The sequence below is a fragment of the Rhea pennata genome, chromosome 9 (genome assembly GCF_028389875.1).
Source record: "Rhea pennata isolate bPtePen1 chromosome 9, bPtePen1.pri, whole genome shotgun sequence".
NCBI lineage: Eukaryota > Metazoa > Chordata > Aves > Rheiformes > Rheidae > Rhea > Rhea pennata.
Window position 1 is genome coordinate 349357 of NC_084671.1, and position 26448 is coordinate 375804.

Here is a 26448-nt window from a genome sequence, read left to right on the forward strand (position 1 = left end):
CTAATGAAAGAAGTTAGAGGAGATACAGGTGATTTGTGAACAGTAATATTAAACACATACCATCTGCTTTAAAACTTTGTGTTTTTTTTCTTTTTTAATAACTATTATTGCAACATTGGATCCAGTGTGTTTCCTGTTGTTTTGTGTAAAGGTGTTACCACTATTTTCATTTTTGTGTATTAATTTTTTACAGTGAAACCACGAGAATTGCCAGAGAGAATTCACTGCATTTGTGAAGAGCTTCAATGCATTTGTGAAGAGCAGTTGCTTAAAAAAATCGGTAGCAAAGTTGGTTTGGTTTCATGATGACTGTAGGTCTTAATTGTTGCTTGTCTTGTACTATGATGTAGGAGGTGTACTGGATCACGTGTTTCTTGTTGTGGGTGTTGGAATTTTGAATGTTGGATTTTGTCTGGATTACATACAGGTGCAAGTTTTAATAAGAGGAGTAATGTATCTTAAGAGAATGCCTGTACATAATCATGTTTAGCTAATCCTAAGAAGAATCTAAAGTTCCTCTGTAGATGGCTAGTCATTGGCAGTTTTAAGACTGGATTATGGCTGCAGCAACAGTTAAAAAAAATTATGCAGGCTGTAACTTTTCAGTGGAGAACAGAGAGGTCTTAGTCTTGGGCTTCAGGTTGCATTTTTGTAATGAAAAGTATGTAGAAGTGAGTGCTCAGGGGAAATTCCTCTCTGCTTCTAATTAACAGTGATTTTCAACACTCTCCTGGGACTATTCCTAATGCCACAGATTTTCTGGGAATTAGCGATGATCAGACTGTACACTCCTGTCTCACTTTATCCCAGGTTAGTAAGTTAAAGGCAGTCGTGGGAGGCTGAGTTAGGGTAGTTCTCCATTATTAATTTCTTACTCTAAAATTATTGTTTGCTTTTAAGACAGGCCTCTCCAAGGAAAAACAAAAGGTATTTGTTTAAGTACTAAAATGTATTGCCTCACTTGGTTGGTAGTTTTGTTTGGAATAAATTTTCTACATGAAAGAGTTCTCTGTTATTCTTTTTAAAGAATAGATCGGTCCAGTAGGTTAGTCTGTTTCCCATTTGAATATACCCATTGAATCTTTACTGTATAGGTTTGTGTGCTTGTTACTGTCCCATTGGACTTTACTAGGAGTATAGTCAGATTGTTAGAGCGTGATGTTTGAAAATGAGCAGCTGTCTTGAGTTCTGTAGATGGAGGAGATGCTACTAAATGGTCTAGGTTAAAACAGTTAAAACTTATTCTTTTGTAATGTAAACTTAGAGAAACAAATCTTTCAAGTCAGTATGCTCTTATAGGCTCATAAACTGCTCATGATACTTTTGTGAGTCATAACAGAATATTGATGCAGAACATGTTATACTAGCCCTTGGATGAAATTGTGTATTATGTTGAGTTCTGCTTCAGTGAAATAAGTTGATGGAAAATGATATCTGAAAAGGAAAAATTGAAAGCATAATACAAGTAAAGACCAAGCAGTGGTCTAGTGTGTGTGTGGTTGGTTCGGCATGGCATTAATCCAGCCATGGATTTTCAGGAGCACTGGACAGAAGTCTCTTGCATGTAGCTAATGACAGATGGTGGAGATGGTCGGATGGGCAGCTAATCAGTACCCTTGTCTAAGCTTCACTTGATTCCTCACTGGGAGTCTCTGTCCCTCTGTCAGCTAACTAGTCCTGCAGTTTAAGAGAGCATTTCTCAGTAGCAGGAATGAGGGCTAAGTCTCAAACTCTCACCACTGTGCACTGTGCAATGTACATATAAAGACATTTCCACTCCTTCAGAAACATTAGGAAGCTTCTAAACAATGTATGGAAAGTCAAGGACTCAGAGGTGAGGAAGTGCTACTTTTATGGCTACTTATGCAGCTTTAGTCTGCCTGTTTGCCTTTTTCTGTATATGTGATTGTAGAGTGTAATAAATCATACTCTCTTTTTCTCCACAAAACCTTGCTTCATTCACTATATGAATGATATGCACTAGAAGATGTAATTCAGTTATATGGAAGGCTGAAACCTCCTCCTTCCCCAGTTTTTGGATATTTCACTTTGCAAATTAACTAGTAGAATTTTTACCTTTTTGTGAGTGCACATTATCAATTTGCCTCATATTTATACTGCAGCCTGAAAGACCCACATTGAATTAACACCCTATGGTATTGAGTATTATAAAGTTTTTCAGACAGACCATTATTTACTACATTTACTACCAATATAAATGGTGGTAGACTGCCAAACATTTACTACATGTAAATGGTACATTGGCGGCCAGGGAATGCAACATGTATGCCTGAGTAATGCTTGGTAAATCTTGTAGCCTTGCTCCATGTTGTTCGTGTGTTTGTGTATTGTGAGAGCATAAATTTGAGGGCTCTAGAAAGTGTGGCGGAACCTAGTCATTCACATAGTCAATAAATTCTGTGGTGGGAAAGAACGGTCTTTACAGATTATGGAAATAGATAGAATTCAGTTGGAAATGTCATGTTATCTAGATTGAGTTTCTTATTGGTGCCAGAAAAAATAACCTTTTGAAAAAGACAAGTGGAAATTAATCTGTAGCCAATTTCAAATAACACCAAGTTTTTTCAAGCTAAGCAATACCATGGATTAATATTTTAAGGGTTAACTTTTGTCTTTGCTGGAAATGTTCAAAATTCAAACATTAACACTTACATTGTATTTGATAGACTTAATTCTGTGGCTGCAAAATGTGGGTGTTGTCAAATTGGTCAGTTTTTGATATGAGAGATTATGGAATGAGATCTGTTACTGTTGTAGTTAACTTACGTGCGATAGTTGAGAGGGACTTCAGTGCTCCTTTGAAAAACTTTTGAGAGGTTGCCATGATACAGAGTGACTTCAGTAAGAATGAAGGGATGATTGCTCATACAAGGAAGGATTTCAGGATCTTAATTTGTATTTTTAATATTTTCATGATAAAAAAAATCTTTGGCAAAGGCGAAATATCAGAATGATCATTTTCCTTCCTCCCACTTTCTCACTTTCTGTTTTGCTTTGATTAATGACAGATCAACAGTTTTAAAGAGCAGTTTATGGTAAAAACACCAGGCCCCTCTATTTCAAAAGACAAAAGTTGTTGCTTTTTGCTATTGGTTTTGATGGAAGTTTTTTAACAAGGTAGAATTAACTTCCTTTAATGTCATATACTTGTGAAACATACACAGGAATATCTTAAAGAATATTTGTGTTCTTGTTTTTAAAGATCTCTAAAAAATGAACACACTTTACAGGAAACTGAGTCAGCTAAATTTCCCACTGCTGTTCAGTCATGGGTTATTTTGGAATATTTGTGAATTTCGCTAAAGTTAATAGAATTAATTGGTATTCATTACCTGCTGCTATCCCACTGGTTTTTCAAGTATATATGATAAATGCTTGTAGTAGAATTACTCAAGGTTTGTGAAGAATTTGGGTGATTGGGATTTATGGTAGAAGAAGGGAAGATTAAAATTAGGAATGTCTAAGGATGGTTAGCATATATGTCATGCAAATATTCATTCCTATGTGCTGCTTGAATAGCCATGTCTTGCCTAAGGCTTTTTGAAGTGCAACTCTAATCATTTTTGTGCCTTATGCTTGCATTCCCATGGGGATTGCATGCCTTTAGCAAAGGGGACTGCTACTTCTAAAATAACTATATAAATTAATAATTAATTGTCTCTCAAAAGTAAACATAGAACATCTTTTTGCATACTTCTTTGGAAGATAAGTTTTAGCTGACTGATAGAGCCCAGTAGAAAGAAAAATATTTGCTGTATGTCTTGACTCTTTGTTTGTTGTTATTACAGGTATTAAATATGCTGTTGTCAATAGGAATGCTGATGTTGTCTGCTACTCAGATATACACTATTTTGACAGTTCAGTTATTTGCTTTCCTGAATCTTCTACCAGTGGAGGCAGATATTTTAGCAGTAAGTATAAGTATTTTCTTTATACATAGATGAAATTGTTTATAAAGTTGAATCTTATTTCAGAATTTTCTAATAATGCATCAGCTGATGCAATAAATGTTATAGCAGATGGAATGGAATTGCCTAGACACTTGCATTCAATACAAAAATAAATTATACATTTTAAAAGAGCTCACAGATGTGCACTCAGATACCCTGATAGTGAAAGTGCTTAATTCCATTCATTGCTTAAAAAGTTCCAGTGTGACCAGATATCTATAGTGTGTTACAGCCCTATTAAAAGAATGCTGTGCCTATGTGCTTTAAATAACAATTTAACTTTTGGTGATGGATGCCATTTTGTATGGTAGCTTTACATAAAGTAAGTAAAATAATCTCCTGTGACTAGTATAAGCTATGCTGGGTTGCAGTCGTTGTAAGAAAGGATCTTTGTACATGTTAGATGTAGATTATTATTATTTTTTTTAAATCTCTGCTGCTTTTGAGAATATTTTCCATATGGATAGGATTTTAAATGATCTTTGTATTATATGTAATATAACGTTGTTAAGTAATGTAATGGACATAGGGTCAGTGGTAAAAGATGTGTGTTGAATATTGCTAATTTTATATAATTTGTAGTTTTATGGAAGAAGTATCTATCACTGTAGAGGTCCAACTACTAAAAATAATTAAATATAATAAGTGTAATTTGATATTCTCTCCTAGTCACAGTGATATCCAGGAAAGCTGTTAACATCTGTAAGTTAATTTAGGAGCAGAGAGTAAATAGTTAAAATAAAAATACATAAAATATCACAATATGGGATAGATGAATACTGAATGATGTTATTTGGATCTTAGGATTGTTTTTACTTTATCATTTTTATAGATAAAAATTTTAAGAAACAGTGCAGATAATTGTTTTATTATTATATACTGTCATCCCCATTTTACATTGAAACTTTAAACTAACTTTCTACTGTAAAACTGATTCTTCCCACCTCACTCCCCTCTTTCACAAAGCTCACACTTCCTCTTTTCATAAGAAAACTAGTTTCCATGCTTGCTTACTTTCTCTTTTAGGGAAGATTAAAAAAAAAAAAAATTTTGACAAATTCTTTCTGAAAGTTTAGTTTAATCTGTTTAAGCTTTTGTGGGTACTACATTCTAAAATAATTCCATCTGAAAATGGAAAAGTGTCTTTCATTCTAGGATACTTGGGAAATTACAGATCTATTATGAAAATATCTTTAAGGTGGGAAGTAAAAGGATGAACTGGACGTGTATTAAAACTGTGTTGTGAAAAGGAGCCAGTGGAATGCTTGAGACATACGCAGAAGATAAGGAGATGTTTGCATACTATTTCATATACCATTGGGTAATTGAAGGCATATAGACAGCTTGTAGTTTTGGAAATCTTCGTGGGTTAATGAAATCCAGGCGAAGTTTTACATTCTCCAAGGAAATGAATTCTTTCTTTCCCTACTGACTTAGTTATATTTCTTTACTTCTGTGTTCCCATACAACTGCAGCCTCAAATCAAGGGTTATGTTTGTGTAAAGTGCAGTTTTGTGTGTATGGAGCATGGTTGGTTATTTTTTTTAATAAGGGATAAAAATAAATAGTTTTGTGACTGACTCCTAGCACAAATTGGGGCCAGGTAGATAATTCAGGGGAAAGCATACATGACAGAAATACAAGAACATTTTCAAAATGGTAGATGAGTGGGAGATGAGAGTTAAGGAAGACAATTTACTGGCATAGAGCTGTACTGTGTGTTATTAATGGGAAATAATGAGGAAAGGTTGCATGAAACAGATTGCACAAAACAAACCCCCATCTCTTGAAGTTTGCTCCATTCCCACCATTTTCCCCCTAATTTTATAAAAATCTTTCTGAAGGGAGCTGCTTTCAATTACAATCGTTAAAGTGTTAGTATTTGAATTAGAGTTCCCTTGTCTAAGTCTGATTATTAAGAGAGGCATTATCACTCTGAAATAAATATAATCCTTTGATTATTGTGTTTGGCAGAGGAATGATGCAATATTTCTGAGTCATTAAACTATTTAAGATTAACCAACTAATGTGCATTCAAGTCAATTATTATATAGTTCGCAACTTTTGCAGGAAGCTAGCTTTCTTACCTGAAATGAAAATAAATTTTATCGTACATCATGTTTTTATTGCATGGATTCTCCACTGAATAGCCATCTCATAGAGCTGTGAAAGATTTGTGGAAGCTTTGTTTCTACAAATTTAAGTTCTTTACACTATTCCTTTATTTTGAAATGGAAGCTCATAGTTGGTATAAAACAAAGCTTTAAAGCTGGTTACTAACCCTGGATAGGTTACTAACCCTAAATAGATGACAAGGAGCTAAGAAAGGATAACATATAGAGGCTCTTCTTTGCTTACAACAAATCAGTTTTTAAAAGCTATTCTTCACTGTATAAAAGTCAATTTAAAGCAAACAAAATGTCTGCTTTTCAGATTTTTTGCTTTAGAATTTTCAGAATTTGCTGCTTCTCTTCTACAAATATGGTGATACTTGAATTGTAGACAGTAGAAGGCAAGACTTAACATAAATTTTATTACTTGATAAATAACTTTTTTGACCTCTAAGGAACATAAGAATGGTGTTTCTGTATGGCTTGGACCAGTTGAAGAAGCAGTTTTTATTGACATTGCAAGAGGTGTTTTGTCTGAAATACTTTAAAAAGTACACAATACTGTTTGTTTGTTCTTGGAATTATGTATTTGTCTTGTTGCAAACATGAACTTTCTTTAAAATTAATTTCTCTTAGTATAACTTTGAAAATGGAACCCAGACTTTTGATGATCTACCTGCTAGGTTTGGCTACAGACTGCCAGCAGAAGGCCTGAAGGTAAAAACAAAACAAAAAAATCCTCTGAATATATAGAACAATTATAAGCGGGTGTGTGTGTGTGAAGTTTTGTGGTACTTTATTTTATTACTTCTTATATCATGAAAGCGGCTACGTGGGATCAGCCTAGAGGCAGTAAGCTGTTTGTCTGGCTATCATTTTTAACAATGTGTGAGTATTTATGATTGAAATGTACATGTTTTTAATTTCCATAAGAATTCAAGACTGTAAATGTATCTATGCAGACTATCGTCCAAGCTTCAGTGTAGGGAAATTTCTTTAAATTGCATATCTATGGAGACAGTGAATAGCATATGGGGCAGAGAGCTACTGTCCTATGCATTCTGTCTATAGTCTATCTTGCCCTGAAATCTGGAAGTGCAGCATTGTTGATGTTGCAATGCTGGTGAATGAAAAAATATGCAAAAATGATGTGGAGGTACAAGACTTGATTATTCTTACACTGTATAGTGTCATTCTAATCCCAGAAAATATCCAGAATTTACAGAGGAATAAACTGCCATAGAATTTCTGTAGCTTAAGAATTCTTCTGCAAATGAAACTTCAAGAAGACTTCATCTTCATCCCCAATGGATTTTACTACAAGGAGGACTATAATTAGAGCTAGCATTATGGTTTACCAGCTGATTGAGAAACAGAGACATTAAGTGACTTGCCCAAGGACAAGTAGTGAGCCAATTTGTTGCATCAAAAATAGGGTTTTTGATATAAGGAGCTTTGACTCTAACCTTTTTGACTGTTAAACAGCACTGTCCCAACTAAGATGGGATCATCTGTGTAGGAATACAGGAATTCTTAATTAACACCAAGATCATTTTTCCTTAACATGGCTGACAATCTGTGACTCCTTTTTAATTAATCTAGCTGGTGTTGAATGGGACAAGATGAAGAACTATGATCTAGTACTTATGTCATATGGTGATCTATTAGCTAAAACCAATTAAAATAAAACTGTCAAAGTGGCTTGCTTAATATGTGGTAATCTTGACAATTTATGACTTCCTGAAAGTTAAATATTCTGTTCAAAATACTCATGTTTTAACTAATTCTAGGCAGATAAACTTCAGGCTTTGACTATCCTTTCCTTTTAATAAAGAAGGTTAACCTTATAGATTTATATAAACAAAACAATCTAAATAAGAAAAAATTTTAAAAGTTGGCATTCTGAGTCTGACAAATGAAAGGTAATAATTAAAAGAAAATTTTACAAGATTTTCTTTATAAACTGAGTACAGTTTTCAAACTGCATGACTAATGTGAAGTGTAAAAAATCTATGGTAAAGAAGAAAATTACCTGATTCTTCTGACTGATAAGTGTCTGTGTTGTCTGCTGACTTCAGGAGCAGCAAATTTTACTCTTCACTGAACTAGTGACATAAGTTATTTAATTGTGGTTACCAGAATGGGGGAACACCACAGCTTGAAGTGGCAATTCTAATCCTGATATTTTATCTTTCAGGGAAATAAAATGGAGGCTCAGTTTAGACAGCTGATGATATTAGTCTCTGACTTTTTTGAGATTCTATCTCTGAATCTAAAATAATGTATTGAACTTTGATAGATGATGTGATAAGACCCAGTTTGTCTTCACTGGTTGAAGTGGTAAGACTAATACATGATGCATGTGCAGAAACAGAGCATCTAAGGGATTATGCTCCAACTTATTTTGGGAAGCTACTTTTCGGGTGACCTAGAGATTTGAAGAATGAAATAAGCATATTCCAGAAGAGAAAAAGGGATGAGCTCTTTCTCTTCAGAACTGAAACAAATTGTAATGTGTAGTATGCATGATATTCGTTCAGCGTGTATCTTTTAAAAAAATTCCTTTACTTGCAGTCTTTACAGAGTATTTACAGTATTAGCGAAGAAAGCTCAAGGGAGTAGCCAACATAGAAATAACATAATGGAGAGGGACTAGTGTTGAAGCATTCAGTATTCAGAGGAGCATTTTTCTTCCCAGGGAAGTTTTAGAATTCTTTGGCAGCTGTTAAAGCAGTGGGTTAGGAGGGTTTCGTGTCCAAAACTTGTTATATTGTGAAGTAGTCAGCCAGCTATAAACAGTCCAAAAGTTGCTTCAAGATTGATATTCACAGAATTTCCTACTTCTGTGAATCTTTCAACTTTAGCAGATGTTATGACTTGTAGTCTTTGCATACCATATTAAACCAGCTATTTTGTATGATGATAGTCAATGTCACACACAACTTTCTTCTGTATTCCCTTTTAATTGCCAGGTATTCAATTTTTATTTTTACTTCTTGGTCTAGTTTAATCCTGTTTTCTTAATTACTCTAGGTATGTCCTAGGAAAATCAATTAATGTTATTGTACTATAGGCAATGCTCTTTATACTAGACTGTACTGCAGAGTGAGATATGAACTTCAGATGTAACATGAAAAATTATATTTTCTTCAGAATCTTTGTAAAGAATTAGAAATTTCGGATCAACATAAATATTCAGGAATGTAACAAATTTTGCTGTGGTGTAGGTTGAGTTGATAATGAGTATTGGTTTGGCCACTGTATGAAAATGAACAGATTTTTTTCTTTTATACTTGCCTACCAACCCTTTTGTTTTGCTGAAGAGAAATAAAGCTGGTAGTATTCTGTTACTGTGTTTCAGGGATTTCTAATAAATTCAAAGCCAGAGAATGCTTGTGAGCCTATCGCCCCACCTCCAGTGAAAGACAACACGTCCAGTGCTTTTATTGTGTTAATTCGAAGGCTTGAGTGCAACTTCGATATAAAGGTAAGTTTGTTTGTTTTGTTTTGTTTTGTTTTTTTCATTTTAAAGCTGGGTCATCACCTTGTTGTGGCTCAGGGATCGTCTCCGTGAACAATTACAGTGTCACAGCTGGTTGCTGGTGAGAGGACACAGTGCTCTGCTCAGTAGAAACAGGCAGACATAAACAAGTGGCAGGATGAGAATGCTGTGACCTGCAGCTTAGGTGGAGTATACTTTGTTATGTGAAATTAAAAATAATAGTATTTTGTATTTTTAACTAGGATATATATGAGATGACAAAGGATGGCTTAAGAAAAATAGAGATCTTCAACTCAACCACTAAGAAAATAAACTAAATTAAGACTTGGAAAAGCTTATAGAAGGTGTTACTTCTCTAGGACTAGATTTGCATGTCAAAGATGGTGACACCAGAAGGGGAAAGTGTCAAGGCAAAGAATACCCTTTTGAAACTTAGGGCTAATAGAATGGTGTGTGGAAATCAAGATTACTTCAGAGTTTTGTGCTGCAACCGGTAATAGAAAATAACTCAAAAAAGGCAAATAAAAGTTACAAAAAAGCCAAGAAAAAGGCATCCTGAAGGGGTTGACTCACAAGATAAATTTGAAGGATCTGATTGATGGTAAGCCCTAAATTTGAGAAAAGCATTGAAGAATGTATCTTTTTCATTTTAAACTTCTGAAAGTTGTTGGGGTAAGTGATCAAAAAGATCCCTATTAAATCAATGAATGAATGCTTTTACTTTTTAAGATGTGACAAGGTAATAATAGTTTAAATTAGACTAAAAAGTTTAGCTGTAAAAATGTAGATCTGTGCTTCTGGTCACAGAGGTCCTTCAGTAGCTGTGAAATCTAAATACAAGTTGAGAACAGTTGCTCAGGATTTAATTAGGCTTACATAACCAAATGTTTTAAAAAGATCGGTACAGATCCTTTAAATCAGCAAAAACCAACCAAAATGTATAATTGTCTGGTTTTCATTGTTATTTTCTTTTCCTTCTTCCTTCAGTTCTGGTGCAATCTGTATTCCCTATTTTTAGGACATAAGTGGAGTAACTCCCCTTCTTCCCCCTAAAAGGTGGTTCCATACAACTCTGCCTTATCTTTGTGTAACGATAGGTCTGATAGACCTTTTTACAAAAATGTTCCTCACCAGTAGAGTAAATTTACCTTTTTTTTGTCACTGTCTGGAGTTTTAGGGAATCTCTGTTGTTAGAAAAATCGATATTACTATATTTTGATGAATCATTTGAAGAAAGAGGAGAAAGAGTTGTGGAAACAAAGTACTGCATGATTTCATCTGTAATTTTATAGTTTTCTCCTCATCTGTATGTGCACACAGTGATTTTGTATGGGAAAGAATTGAGGGAAGAGCAAAGGGACTTCAGGAAGCCATGAAATGAAGGTCCTCCCCCCACCCTTAAGAATAAGAATATATGTAAATTAAGTGATTTGCATGGCTAAAATTTTATTTTTCAGCACCTAACCATTTAACTGAAAAAAAAAAACCAAAAAACCCCCTCTAGTTCAGAAAATGCATATAAGTAGAGAAAATAAAAAACTTAACAGAGGATTTTATTCTTGTATATGAAGTAAGATGACAGCAACATCCTCTTTAATGATTTCTGTTATTAAATTCTATGTAATAAATGTTAATAAAAGACAGAAGTAGTACAAAGTAGGCAGTTTAGGCTAGTAAAGTCAGACGTCAGACCTCTAAATGTTTTATTTTCTGCAACTTACTCTCCTAAAGAGTAAATACAGCAAATGGGTTTTGTGCCTTCTGTTCCCTCTGTGTTTTACGCAGAAGGAAAGTAGCTGTCATTGTTTGGTATATATTTAAGCTGAGAGAATATCTTCAGTGTTTGTTGTGTACTTGTCAAGATGTGAGGCTGTATCACAGCTACCCTTACATTATCACACTTTAATAAAATTCATACCATGTCAGCTGACTGCCTGGTTTGCAAGTTATATCCTGAGGGAATGTTTCTTTCCTGGCTTTTTGTTTAGCTTGCCTGAATTTTGCCTCAACTAAATGAATCTGTAATACTTGGTACTGTCACTTGGCCTGAGTCTAACTAAAATTAGGGATTCCATAGAATCTGGCTACATACTCTGTTGCTAGCATGGGCTGGCACATATGCAATGATTGCTTAATTACTTTTGCTAGGTCAGTTAAAGCTGGCATCAGTAAACCATGTTTCCCTGCAGGCATTTGGGGAAAATTTCCTCTCTGCTGCCTTGTATCAGGTAGTATAGTGAAAGATGCTCTCTCTCCCTACAAATCTTACTTCCCCTATTTTGTTAAATCACAATATCGTTACTGTAGTATTGCACTTTTAGTTTTCTCATGCAAGCATACCCCAGTGAAATTGATCATTATTTGTGTGAAAAGGCATCAGGAAAATAATATATATGAAAAGAAATAAAAGTATCAGCGGGAAAGGAGAGAATATACGATACATTGCAGCTGCCCAGCTATGCAGCCTAACAACAAGACCCTTTAATCTGTCTAGCCTGTAAAACTCTGCAAGAATCACTTCTTTGAAAGGAAGAGAAATATTCATGAACTGTTACAAGGGCATCGTTGAATGAAACTGGGAGAAGTTACTGGAGAGCAGAATACAAATTAAGGTGTGATTTACCTGTGTGCATTCTTACAAATATGTTAAAAGAAATAATTGAAGCCTGCTAATGAGCACTATTACCAAATGCTTGTATAGGGCTTAAGAAACATATTCTTGTATGGTGCTGATAATACTTAATAGTTTTTTGTTTTGTTGTTTTTAAACATAGATATATTTGTGGGATTGGAATATTTCTGCCTTTAAAGGAGTAGAAGTTTTACATTTTGTGCAATGTAGGCATGTGATTTTTGCTGAGATATTAATTTATATACAACCTATCTTCCTGCTAGGCTAGGAAATGATTAACTTTGAGAGATGTATAACACAACAAAAATACCTTCCTATTGTGTCTAGCAGTGACAACAGATCTAAAAATGACTGTAGAATTATTCTAACTTACAGTATGTTTAGCTAGTCCTCTGGTATTCTGGTATTCCTGTCATTTTACCACAAATGTTATGAAAGTGGTAGGCAACTATAGGACAAGAGGCAATGGGCAAAAACTGAACCACAAGGAGTTCCACCTGACCGTGAGGGGGAATTTCTTCCCTGTGAGAGTGATGGAGCACTGGCACAGGTTGCCCAGGGAGGTTGTGGAGTCTCCTTCTCTGGAGATACTCAAAACCTGTCTGGACACAGTCCTGTCTAACATGCACTAGGTGCCCCTGCTTGAGCAGGGAGGTTGGACTAGATGATCTCCAGAGGTTCCTTCCAACCTCAGCCATTCTGTGATTCTTTGAAATGCTTAGCTATTAGAGTGTTATAGTTAATGATGAATAACAAGAATGATATCTAGAGTCACAACTGCTGCAATTGCTAACACTGGCAAAAACCAAGAACTGTCAGTAGGGTTTTTAAATTACTTGTTTTTAGATCTTCAGCCATTAAGTGCTAGAAAGGAAAACTTGTGGTTTATTATCCTATGTATTATTAATTTGGAGAAACTGTATTTGACACCAAACAAATATTCTGGCTAGCAATTGATTTTTTTTTCCACTTATCTGTGGAAAAACAGATGCTTCCATGTGTGTTCATCACACAGATTTGCAGTTAATGTTTTGGGGCACTAAGTTGACAGCTGACATGTTCGTCAGTAATTATCTGTTTTGATGTTGAAAGAATAGGGAAGTCAACCTGATTTTAAATTCCTTTTATAACCATCAACATAATAGTTTATTTGATTTGCTAATTTTCCTACTTAAACATGAGTACTGAACAAGAATATGTGAGAAGGCTGCCTGGAATTATCATCACTGTTTCCAGTATGGACTCAGTAATTATCTGTGCATCTTTTGCTGGTGATCATTGGCAAATCTCAGAATGAATGTAGTGAATAATCCTTCAAGAATGTCTTCAAGGATTTTAAAATGCAGTGTGAACATGGAAGAAAGTACAAAATCATCTCACGTATGAATCGCAGAATCACAGAAAGAATTCCACGTTAGATATAATGAGATATTACTGTATCTCATTGTATTTTTAATAACCAGAAGAAATTATTTGTTTTCTATATGAATGGAATCTCAAATCTTTATATAAAAGAAAGTTGCTTACCTCTAGTGTAGTGCTACAGTAGTCTTTTACTGTTATTTTAAAGTCTAAACTGATAGGATTAGAACAAACATATAAAATAGTTAATCTCTTTTTCTCTGTTAATTATTTCAGAACAGGCAACTCCAGAGCCAAAAACATATTACTGTTCTGATACAGTTTTACTTTGTCTTCACATGTTCATATTAATAGTTCCAGACTCTCACCAATACCTTCCAAACTTCTAATTAATGTGACGTAAGCAGTTCTTGATTTTTTTCTGTAATGTTTGAAATGAACCTTGATTGAAAGGCTGCAGAAGGCAATGGGACTTTTTCCACTGAATTTATTGGGGTTTGAATCAAGATTATATTATGTTTTGATGTTTTTCCTTTTTTTTTATTTTTGTTAGTCTTTGTTTTCTCTGTAGATCAAATGTATAATGAATAACTACTACATGTAGGGGTCAAAACTTGCATTTCTTCATTGCAATTTTTATTTAAATAGGATTAGGAGTAAGGAATATGATAGGCATAAGTTTACTTTAAAAGATTATGAAATTTTTATGAAAAGACTTCTGTATAGACTTTGTTATTCACTGGCTTTTCTTCCTCTCTGTTCTGCAAAAGTATAAACTTTCTTTCTTTTACTAAAAGAAATAGAAGAATTAATAGTTAACTGAAAATCACTAACATTTGGAGAATAAGTGGAAGATAAAAAAAAAAGTTTGTTCTACTCCAGCACGAAGTCCAGCTGGAGGTGAGTTACTAGTGGTGTCCCCCAAGGGTCAATATTGGGTCCGATACTGTTCAACATCTTCATTAATGACCTAGGTGATGGGACTGAATACAACCTCAGCAAGTTCACAGACAGTACAAAACTGAGGAGGAGTGGCAGATGTACTATAGAGGATTATGCTGCCATTCAGGGGACCTCGACTGACTGGAGAGACGAGCAGAGAGGAACCTCATGAAGTTCAGCAAGGAAGTGCAAAGTCCTGCCCTTGGGGAGGAGTAACCACATGCACCAGGGCAGTCTGAGAGCCCAACAGCTGGAGAGCAGCTTTGCAGAGAAAGGTCTGGGGGTCCTAGTGGACAGCAAGTTGCCTGGCCAAGAAGGCCAGCAGCATCCTGGGCTGCAGGAGGCACAGCATTGCCAGCAGGTCAAGGGAGGCGATCCTTTGCCTCCACTCAGCCCTCGTGAGGCCACACCTGAGATAGTGTGCCACTTTTGGGCTTCTCAGTACAAGAGAGATACGGATCGGCTGGCGCAAGTTCAGCAAAGGGCCACCAAGGTGCTGAAGGGACTGGAGCATCTCTCATGTGATTAGAGGCTGTGGGAGCTGGGACTGCTTGGCCTGGAGAAGAGAAGGCTCCAGGGGGATCTTACTAGTGTCTACAAATACCTGATGGGAGGGTATACAAAGAAGACAGAGGCAGGCTGTTCTCAGTGGTGCCCAGTGACAGGAGGAGAGGCAATAGGCACAAACTGTAACATGGGAAATTCTGTTTGGCCATAAGAAAGCACCTTCTTCCTGTGAAGGTGGTAGAACATTGGAAGAGGTTGTCCAGAGTGGTTGTGGAGTCTCTGTCTTTGGAGTTATTCCCAACCCCACTGGATGCAGCCCTGAGCAAAATGTTCTAACTGACCTTGCTTAAGCAGGGGGATTAGATCAGATGATCTCCAGAGGTGTCTTCCAACCCCGACTGTGCTGTGATTCTGTGATTTCATGAGCTGTGATAATTTCTAGTTTATCAAAATAAATTATAGCCTTTACTTTCAAATTATGTTAAATATTATTTTTATCTACTCGTGGGAGAATTTTAATCCTATTTTTAATATACATAAAATCTGCCTACAAATGATGTGTAATACTGTTTCTAGAAAAATAGCACTGAATTATATGAATACAACAATTGTATGATTTTATTTTGAAAGTTGATGTTTGTTTCATAAGTGAAAATGAAATTGTGCTAATATTTCAAATTTGTGAAAGTGCACCTTATCTTACCGAAGACCAACAAGTTACTGTATTTTGAAGTAGTATTTATAATAGGTACTTTCTATGGCTTACAGGTTTTAAATGCACAGAGAGCAGGGTACAAGGCAGCAATAGTCCACAATGTGGATTCCGATGACCTCATAAGCATGGGATCCAACGACAGTAAGTACAGGTATCACTTCTTCTCTCCTGTTTGAAAATCATTTCACCCACTAGAGTGTGCAATATAAAAATCAACTTAAAATACAATGGCAAACTCTCAGTACAGAAGCAAATCCTGCTCTTTTAATGTTTTCAAATATGGTATGTTAGTATAAGAATATATAGGTAAACTTATGTATTCTTTGTGATATTATGTTGTTTTTACATATTGTTTCTTTTGTTTTCCTTCAGATTTTAGTTGAACTCTTCTGGGTTAAATGGTTATATTGATGAGATTTGTATGACTGACTTCATTGGACTGACTTGGATAGATTTATATAATTGACTTTACTGACCTTGGAAAACAGCTGAGATGTGGTTAATTATTTTTATTGATTATTAGATAGAAATACAGGAAAAAACAAAAACTACTGCATCAGAAGGAAATCAAACATTAAAATACAAGTTTTTAGTATTAATTAATTAGTGGTTTCATTTTGCTTTTGCACAGTTGTGTGCATTTTTTGTTCATTTGAATAATATTTCCATGTAAATGTATAGTACATGTACATATTTTCAGTTTTTCAGTTGGAATAAATATGTTTAGAGATCAATGTGCCATTTTCTGATTGATTCTGATTTTACCCTTTCACAGAATGAATATATACAGAACATCTTGTAATCTAGCCAAAATGTTGATTTTGTTTTATGGTGTATGCTTTTCCCTGTGAAGTACTGTAAAACATATACAATATTTACTCTTGAGAATTTCTTTAAGAAGTTCTTACCATCTTCTTTAAAATACCACTGTTTCTGTAAGTGTTCATTATTTATCCAAATGACTAGATCTATGAAAATTGTTCATGTCCATGTAGTGCTGTTATGACTTTTTCTGTGGCATTTGATTTTGTGTGTGGGTGTGTGTGTTTGTGTTCTATTGAGTTTACAATGGAACAAGAACATTAATGAGCACCAAAAAGCCCTTTCCTAGTGTTTGCCAGCATTGAGTAAAATAGTTTGCTGAAAGTTAATTTCCGAAGTGGTGACTGAGTAGCACAGAAAGCTATGTGAATATGGTTTTAATGAACTCTCAACCTATGTCAAACTTGTTTTCAGGTTTCACTATAAACTCAAAATGCAGAACATAAACCCTGATTGGGATAGTCTGAAATGGACTAATTGATTGGAGGTTGAACTAGATGATCTCCAGTGTCCCTTCCAACCTTACTGATTCTGTGAAGTGACATTAAGCCATTTATGCTTCTGCTTTGTAGTAATTGAAAATATATTGGTTTTCATAGTTTCTTTGGAGAGCTGAATGCTTTGATACTGATTTAAATTTAAGATTGTTTTGACCCTGAAATGTGGGGTGTAAGTCTGAGGTGCAAATCAACATGAAGCCAAGGAAAAGGTTTTCTGGAATGTGGGATATAAATTCAGGCAGTTGAGACATTTCTAGTTCATACATTGCAAATTGTTTAATTGTCTGGCTTTTATGTATCTTTTGAGTTGCATCTTTTGAGATTATTTTTGCCCTCAGTAATAACCAGAGAAGGGGGTGGCAATTCCATACAGTTTCTTTTAAGACTGAAATAGAGAGGTGAGATTTGTTATTCTCTCCTTTTTGCTTTTTAACTTTCTCCAGCCACAGGAGTTTCCACAGTGTGCTCATTTATGTTTTTGGGGGAAAGGAGGGAAGAAGGACCAATAAAACCCTGTACCAGATCATCAAATTTATATAAGTTGCCTGAACTTCTGGAAATCGTTGGAGCTGTGTGACTTAGTAATAATGATGTTCTCCTTAATGTAATGTTTTGCCTCATTTTTTTATTTCCATTTTAAATATTCTATTAAGAATTTTGAGTTTTATATGTGCAATAAAGCCCCTAAATATTTGGTAGGAAAAATAATACCACTCCCTATGTGATATGAAGACATAGCATGCACATACATCGGTATATATCATGTTAAAAGATGTCTTCAGGTTGCGATTGCCTCGTGTTTTGAGTCTTATGTCTTAAGAGTACCCATAGCATGTCCATGTAATGCTGATTTTGTTTTCCTTCTTTTCTATACAGTTGAGATTTTAAAGAAGATTGACATTCCTTCTGTCTTTATTGGTGAGACATCAGCAAATTCTCTTAAAGAGGAATTTACTTATGAAAAGGGGTAAGTCACCTCACACAGTCACATGGTCCATTGTATTAAGTCATTTCTTCTTTTTAGTATTCAGAGATTCAAAACAGGATTTTGAAGTGACGGAAGCTATAGGTATTCCCAGTGAAACTTTGAGCCTGTGGAAGTAAATGCCTTGATTTGCTACTGATTTCACTGAATTTTAATTTCCGTTCTGCTTCACTAGTGTGTGGTTTTAAGTAGTTATAAACGAGTGGGTGCTTTGGCACAGTGGCCAGTCTATTACAGAGAAATGAAAGCAGTTGTTGGAAATATCTGGGGCAGCTGTACGATACTTTACTTTGTGCCCCAAAGATCAAATCAGTCTAATTTTTGTTTTTAATTTTTGTTTGAAGAATGCTTACTGAGTACTGCTTATTTCATCTTCATCTTGAATACTACTTCGGCAACATTCTTGAAATATTTCAGCCTATTACCATGTGATTAAGGGATATCATGTTAAATACGCTTTTTGAAGGAATGCCGTGTAAAACTAAATGTCACATTTGAAGTGCTTACTCAACGCTATATTCCCAGTTTGTTGCTTTTTGCACTCGAGTTTTGTAAACTAATAGAAAGTTGTAGGTTTAACTATCTGGGTAGGTAAAAGTGTGTTAGGAGTTACTTGGGTTTGGGTGGGTCTGGGAGAAGTTGAGAATTGCTGTGGGATTATTCGCGCTGTCTGTACTGTTTGAATAGCTCTGGGGTTCTGAAAGGAAATGAACAGCCAGTATAAATGAGCTCTGAGGGACCCTAAACTCTATTAAAAATGAAACAGTATGAATAGATTTTTTTTTCTGTGGACTGCATAGACTACAGGGATTCAGGAAGTTACTCCATGGTTATGAAAATGAAACTTGAATTTTGTACACCTGGAGTTCTGGCACTGTCCTATTAGTTAGTATACTATATCCTGTTGCAGAGAGGAATGTTTGAAAAATAAGGATTTAGTTAAGTTTCAGTCCCTAGGATCTTCATGGTTATATTGTGCAATGGGCACAAATTGAAATACAGGACATTCAATTTGACATAGAACTCCCACCATTTTTACTGTGAGGGAGACTGAACACTGGCACAGGCTGCCCAGAGAGGTTGTGGACTCTCCATCCTTAGAGATATTCAAAACTCCAGTGGATGTGGCCCTGGGCAACCTGCTTTATTTGACCGTGCCTGAGCAGGGCGATTGAATCAGACAGTCTATTTAGCTCCCTTCCAACCTCAGCTGTCCTGTGTTCTGTGAAACATTTTTAGGTCTTGAAGTGTTATTCTTTTCCTAAGGTGACGTCAATATCCTGTAATTTCTGGACTTGCATACTTTCATCATAGGTAGGTCTGTTAGTTATTTACAATACCCCAGTTCTATTACTTAATCCATTTTTTTTCTGTCTTCTCTGTAATGCTGTTAGCCATGCAGTTGGAAGAGTAAGTCTTGGAGTTGATCTGTTGCTAGAGCAAACTCAGTCCTTTAGAGGTTAAAGGTGGCAATACTACAATAGACCTATCAAACAGAAGAGATGGTGACATTTAAAATGTAGCAATATGTGATTCGCGAACCATATATTACAAAAGCCAGCTTGATATTTATCATCTTTACTGTTTTAACGTTCTGTTTCTGCTTTGGTATTTCTCTTACATTATTCTTTCTGTTCTAAAACATGATTACCTCTGACTGGTTAAGGAGTTCAGTTATTTTTTCTAGCTTGTACCAAGTTAAATGATTATGTTGCACTATGTAGCCATTAAAAATGTATGTAATCAAACTCTTTTTGCTTAATACAAGATCTTGACCTTCAATTAGGTGAGAACAGAGCTCACTGTAGGTACATATATGTGAATCTTGAATCATCGCTTGAGCTATTTCTGCATATGCATACAATTTTCTGAATAAAATCCAGAAGCCGTCAACCTCTTCATGTTTTTGAGAAAGGGTAACTTAAGTATTCTGTAGCCAGAGGCAAAAGAGCTTAAGACCTCAATTAAGTTATGTCAAATCTGAAAGAAATATTCAGCATCGTAAAACTGATTATGAAATTTTAAAATACCTTTTCCTCCAAGCATTTTGCTGTATTTTTGTCCATCTTTAGGTAACAGGAAAAAATTTCTGAGAATAATGGGCACAATACATTTTAAAAATAAATATGAATTAGCTTTCTTGCATGAGGGTTACCATATATTTATTAGTTTCTCCTTTTATTTTCATATGGCTTTAAAATATTAGAATATATGGCTTAACTAATGCTCTAGGAATCACAGAAAGTATGTTTGCGACTGTATGTGTATTTTGATTCTAAAGGTAAGTATGTTCTTTTTACAACATGTATCAGTTCCCATTGTAGTAAAATACTGATATTAAAAAAAAAAATCTTTAAAACAATGCAGTGCTGAAATTCTTGACAAGTCAAGACTAAGCTATGTGTGTTAATCTACCTTTTATGTAGCATTCTTATGTATCCATATAAGTACTGAAATGAAAAATTTCATTGGTTGAAACTTGAATTTCAGTGGGCATCTGTCAAACCTGATCAGCATTTAACTGTTCTCTGACTTTAAGTGCAATTCTGTTGTGGAAGAGACACAGAAAAATAGGATTATTGATTTTCCTGATGCTCTCCCATACATTTCTTGTTCAGAAATGTACAAAGTGAATAAAGCTTGGTCATCTCTTGGAATAGATAGGTAATCATACTACAGGACTACTGCAGCTGGCTCTTTTTATCATCCTGTATTAATAGTTCTAGAAGAGAAGTCAAAGATATCTTTCCATGTTAGATGACTCTGCAGGATGCACTGAGGTATATCACTGGGGTTGCGTGATTATGTTTGTGCTGCTTCTGTTCTACTTTTTAGTTAGTTTAAATGTTTGAGAAAAAGGCATTTTGAGAACAAGATGATTAGAATATATACCTCAAATAGGATGGCAGAGCAGGTTTATTTAGTGTTAGTCTAAAAATTTTTTTCCTTCAGTTCTTTTTAATGCCTTCCACTAAATTATTCATAAGAACTAGATGGCGTCTTTCTTAAGTAGACACATTGTTAATGAAACTACTTGATAAGTGCCGCTCCACATGAGTAGTGGTGATAGAACTGGACACTGTCATCAGGTGTTTCTGACTCCTTGTGCCAACAGAATAATAATACGAGTTTATTTCTTTATATATAAATAAATACTAATAGTTTGGATATCCAGTTGCCAGCATCCACATTAGGTTCCAGATATTTTATTCTAGGAAGACTTTTTAGTTATTGTACCATGATTTGAATCTCCAGAGGACAAAGAATACACTTTACTATGCTTCATAAATTGAAACTAAACCTCCAGGGTAACCTAAAATGTCTTAGTAAATAAGAGTGATTTCCTTGTGTCTCTTGACAATCATGTTATATTTTTCTCTTTCTGATATTGAAGCACCTGCAAGGTTGTTTTCCACATTGGTTTAGCTCTGTGATTGAAATCAATAAATGGGATTAAAAACCTGGACATCTTTGTATATGAACATGCAGACTTTGCTGTGATTTAACTCCAAAAATGTTCCCCCCTAAAATTTGTTCTTTTATTTATTTGACTTTATGCTATATAAGTACCAGCTGATTTTTTTGTCTTGTGCACATCTAGGTATTCCTTTAATGTGTCTAGTGATAACCTTTATTTTATGTTTTTTTAATTGTATTTATAATGTCACTGTTTATTAAATTCCATCCTCTTTAGAAAGTTATATTTTTTTCTCCACAGTGGCCATGTTGTGTTAATCCCAGAGTTCAGTCTTCCTTTGGAGTATTACTTAATCCCGTTCCTAATAATAGTAGGGATCTGCCTTATTCTCATCGTGATATTTATGGTAAGTTCCTTCTTTTTAATAATTTCTTTCTTCTAAACAAATCATCATAGATGTATAGATTACTGAAGTTAAAATGAAGGGGTACAGTAAAGGAACAAAGAAAGCTTTGCATACTGTGTTTGGCTGTACTGTGTTTACCTGAAATACCCCTTTTCAGTATAATAAACAGCTGCACAATTTGTCAAAGTGATGTCAGAAGGCCTTAGGGTGTCCTCCTCAGCATATAACTCCTTATGAACAACTGTCTTCACCCCTGTCCCTCCACCACACAGTCTTTTTCCTCTTCTCTCCCTAGTGAACAACTTTTCCCTGTGCTCTCATACACTGAGAGCAGGTCCCACCTCATCAATGGCTGCTTAATACACGTTAATCCTGCTGTTCACCGTGCAAGTCTCACACTGATGTTTATTGCAGGTGTAGTAATTATTCTGCAAGCTCAGAAACTATTGCAGCATATAGTATGTATCTTACCACATATACATTACCTATAGAGGTTCTTATTGGGGCTCATGTCTGTTATAAAAGGCAAAATAGCACAACTCTGCATTATTTCAAATACTTTGCATACCACTTTGAATCTCTGCTAGGCTCTGACCAAACTATTAACTTTGTCTGATTTTTAGCAAAAGAAAAAAAAATGTGTCAACTGCCCTATAACATTTCCTTAAATTTTTTTATTTCTATACTAATGTTCTTAGGATTGTCAGTTATGTATTTAAGTGACAATCCTGGACATGTTCGGAACAATCAAAATGGCAGAAGCTCTCTGAAACCAGAGCATAGAAATGTGATCAACTAGAGATGATGTAGAATCTACCAGTGCTTTCCCATCAGTGATAGCCTTGATCATTCTTCTTTGTCCCAGTTAATTAGGTGAAAACGTAGCTCTATCCTTGTATCCTGAAAGTCAGCAAATTCAGGTAAGAGTTGGGTAATACTAAAGGAGAGTGGTCACTATAGATAATACTCTGTGAACATTTGTTCTTCTGAGATCTGGACAGCTGTTGTTTTATATTCCAACTTGAGCTCCATTATTAATCTGCTTAGAATACACCTGCAGTCAAAAATTCAAACAAGATCCTGGTTATCCAAGGAAGGGAATGAAGAATATGAAAGTTTCTGTAGTATCATCTTGAAGGTCATAAGCACTGGCTTTGACTCTTACCAGAATACAATGTGAAGTACAGTTCCCTTGTTTTTCAGAAAATATGTTAATTAGGGAATAAAGATGAAGACAGTAAGAATAGTTAGGGTGTCTCTTGTTTCAAGAGAGATTTAGATTACCATTACAGAGAAGATGAATGAATGAGGGGGGAAACATATGAAAACTATAATAATGAGTACAAGCTTTACTTCTCTTTCTGAATTTCCACATTGGTGATCCTGGTAGTAGAGCTGCTTTTTACTTTCAGGACATTTCTTCATATTTTCTTTTAGAATTTTTCACCAGTTCAGCTGCTTTTGTTTTTAGATGATGATAAATAAGTTCCAAAAATTCCTTAGGGACTTGAGAGCTATCATCTTCAGGTCAAGAAATAAACTTCAATATAGGCTAATTTGCATGAATCACTTTAGCAAAGAACAAGAGTTAGATAACAAACACAGAACCGATCCCACTGAAAGGCCACATCTCTTCAGAACTGCAGCTATTTCTCTCACCGTGAAAACAGTTTACTGCATCACAAGTGGAATTAAACATGTTATACGAGAGAGGTAAACAAATCTGTAAGATGTTTGTCTGTAGGATGTAAGTAAACTCTCTTGTAGAAGCCATAGATGATGAGTCTTTTAAATTAGCTTTTTAAAAACTGGATCTTTTAAGAGCTGATACTCTAATTCAGAATATCAGCGGAGCTGGTGCTATGAATTAAGTTTTTAACTAGATAGGTAAAATACAGAGTTGTGATACTCAACTGATACAAATTCTAAATCAGATCTATAGGGGAAAACTGTCTATGCAGCCCTAAAGGAATAAATAGATGCTTGGCAGAATTGGCTATGAGGTAAAGAAATACATTCTTAATGAGGAGAATCTGAGAAACTTAAACTCATCTAATTGCATTGCTTATGCACTGTGAGGAATTTGGAAGAAAAACTATGCTTATGAATTCAGTCTCCCAAATCTGACCTAGTTACAAAAGCAAAGGCTCTGAGAGACCTGTTTCCCTTTTGTTAGAGTCATGAGACTTTCCATGTCTTAGAATCATGTTGAGGGGCAGGAACAGGAACTTGGAGAATATTACATTGTATATAGCATAGGTAGGCCTAACTAACAGTACAGTATATATCTAATGTATTTGGGACAGATACTTGAGGGGTTTGAAAATGGGCTCTTTAGTGTTGGAAATTAACATGACCTGTGTAGATGGATTTTGTAAACTATAAGAAAAAGCTGGGAGAAGTGTTTGTAAGCATTTTCCAGACTATAGTATAGTATTTACATATGTGTACTGATGAGCCTTATATGCAGTGTGAATCAATATGTTGCATGCTGAAAGACTGAACAAGATAGCACCGTAAGTTATATTGAAGTGTTGAGATAATTTTCAAAGTAGACTCAAGATAGGAAAGTGACTAGGTGCTTTAGATTTACTGTATATCACTGGACATTCAGCCATATGATAACAGCAACAATCTTGATTAATCAAATACTGTTTCCTTGTGAAACCAACTTTGGTTGAAAGCTGTGTTATAGAATTTGAATGTAATCTTAGTTACATAATTGCTGCAGACAGGGGACTTAAACTCAGGGAGATTCTGGGTTGGATTTGATCCTTGTTCTTTTGCAATTTCTCTTCATGCTTCTCTTCAGGAAGTCTTTATTTTAACAAAGAAATGAATGCAAGACTGGTTGTTACTAAGTATGTGAATTTCAGCAGAAAAAAACCCTGCAGTTCATGCATACAGTTCATGTTTAGATGGAGTAAAAATACAACGTTGTTGCTTTAGGCTTGTTTGGCTTCATCCTTGAGTACAGACAAGGAAAGGGATTACACAATTTGAGCCAGGATTCCCTTCTGACTAAATTCCTATGACTGCTCATAAATAAAAACTTCTATTGTTCTTTTACTGCTTTAATTTATTGTTTGTGTTGTCTTATTTATGCCTGTTTCCAGATCACAAAATTTGTGCAAGACAGACACAGGGCAAGAAGGAATCGACTTAGGAAAGATCAGCTTAAGAAACTTCCTGTACATAAATTTAAGAAAGGCAAGTGAATCTTTCTTTGTCTAAATAATTAGGCCTCATTATTTTTTAATGTTGGAGGGATTTTGTAGCTTTTGAGACAACTTTGAGTATGCTTGACATAGATAGTGGAATGTGAAGTGAAAGTACACAAAAATATTTTGACCTTGCTCTCACTGAAATAAAGAGAAGTTTTAACATTTCTTTATTGGAAGCAAAGTAGACACCATATACTTATCATGGCTGAGAATTAAAATATTCTTTAGTATACTACAAAATCAATACAGAAATTCCTTCTTGTTCTCTTGTTAAGTGACCACAATAGTCAGTCACTGTTCCGATCATTTATCTGCAAATAGGTAAGTATTTTTGGCATGTAGAATCCCTGGCTCTGTAGAGACTATAAAATCCACACTGTTTCGTGGGTATAATTTACCTACTTTTCCAGAGGAGTGGTTCATTCTTTCTATCCCAATACTTTTAGGAGGGCAGAACAATTAAAATCTAATCCTAAAATACTTGTTGCTGTGATTCTTTCTAGTGATTCATTGTGTGCAAGATAATGAAAATATAAGAAATAAAGCTTTAAAAATTACTTTGAATTCAATTACTTTGAATAAAGTAAGTTACTTTATTCAATGAAACAGGAAAAGCTGCCTTAAGTCTTCTGTATTTCAGTCTATTCCTTAATAGAACAAAATTCTTCTCCACTCCATTTCTTTTAAATGTGTTGCCATTTTACTATCTGATTGTTCATTCATTCAAGCTTTACAAAGTATGAAAAGAAAAAGTAGAGAATTTCATGAAAATGATTGATTAGTGCATGACACATTAATGAGCAGTGTATTTGCCTAGGCACAGATATGTTAGGGGGTGCTTTTGGGTCAAGGATAGAGCCACATGCCATTCTTCGTTGCCCTTGATAATGTTGACCTGGCCTGCATTATTCATGACATTGCTCTTTGTACAAAGCAGATGTCTAGTTTGAGTGGATACAGCTTTTGTGCAATATTAGTCTGTCTATGGATTTAAAATTGATCCTAAAGAAATGATTTTCAGCCAACTAAGCTACTGTTTTGTTCCCTTTTAGTGATACTGCATGAAAATCTAACTAAAATAAGATATGTTATATACTTCATATTCATCTTAAAGTTTATTTCTGAGGGAGGAACTTCCAATGAGTTGTCTGGAGCTCACTGAGTCATCATATGGCATACCTGTCTGTGAAGGTCCAGAGGAACGTACTGTATTCAGTTAGCTTTTTGTTCCTTCAAGTAGCCATTGTGGCTTGAAAAACAGAGCAAAAAGCTTAGATTTTCTATTTCAGAGTTTTCACACTGAAAACACCTATTTTCCAGGGACCTATGACCATATTGGCAAATTTGCATA

General features: G+C 35.0%; 1 protein-coding gene across 5 annotated transcripts in view; it reads left to right on the top strand.

The window, feature by feature from the left end:
* RNF13 (ring finger protein 13) overlaps window positions 1-26448 on the top strand; it is a 40432-nt gene that overhangs the window by 3993 nt on the left and 9991 nt on the right. For 2 of the 5 annotated variants that reach the window (XM_062582381.1, XM_062582383.1), the window contains 7 exons: window positions 3810-3932; window positions 6719-6799; window positions 9444-9569; window positions 15796-15883; window positions 17941-18031; window positions 21768-21873; window positions 24990-25083. In XM_062582381.1, the coding sequence (XP_062438365.1) occupies window positions 3810-3932; window positions 6719-6799; window positions 9444-9569; window positions 15796-15883; window positions 17941-18031; window positions 21768-21873; window positions 24990-25083 (709 nt within the window). Of the gene's footprint in view, window positions 1-193; window positions 281-713; window positions 811-3809; window positions 3933-6718; window positions 6800-9443; window positions 9570-15795; window positions 15884-17940; window positions 18032-21767; window positions 21874-24989; window positions 25084-26448 lie in introns of those variants that run through there. The other 3 variants (XM_062582382.1, XM_062582384.1, XM_062582380.1) reach the window with 3 other exon arrangements.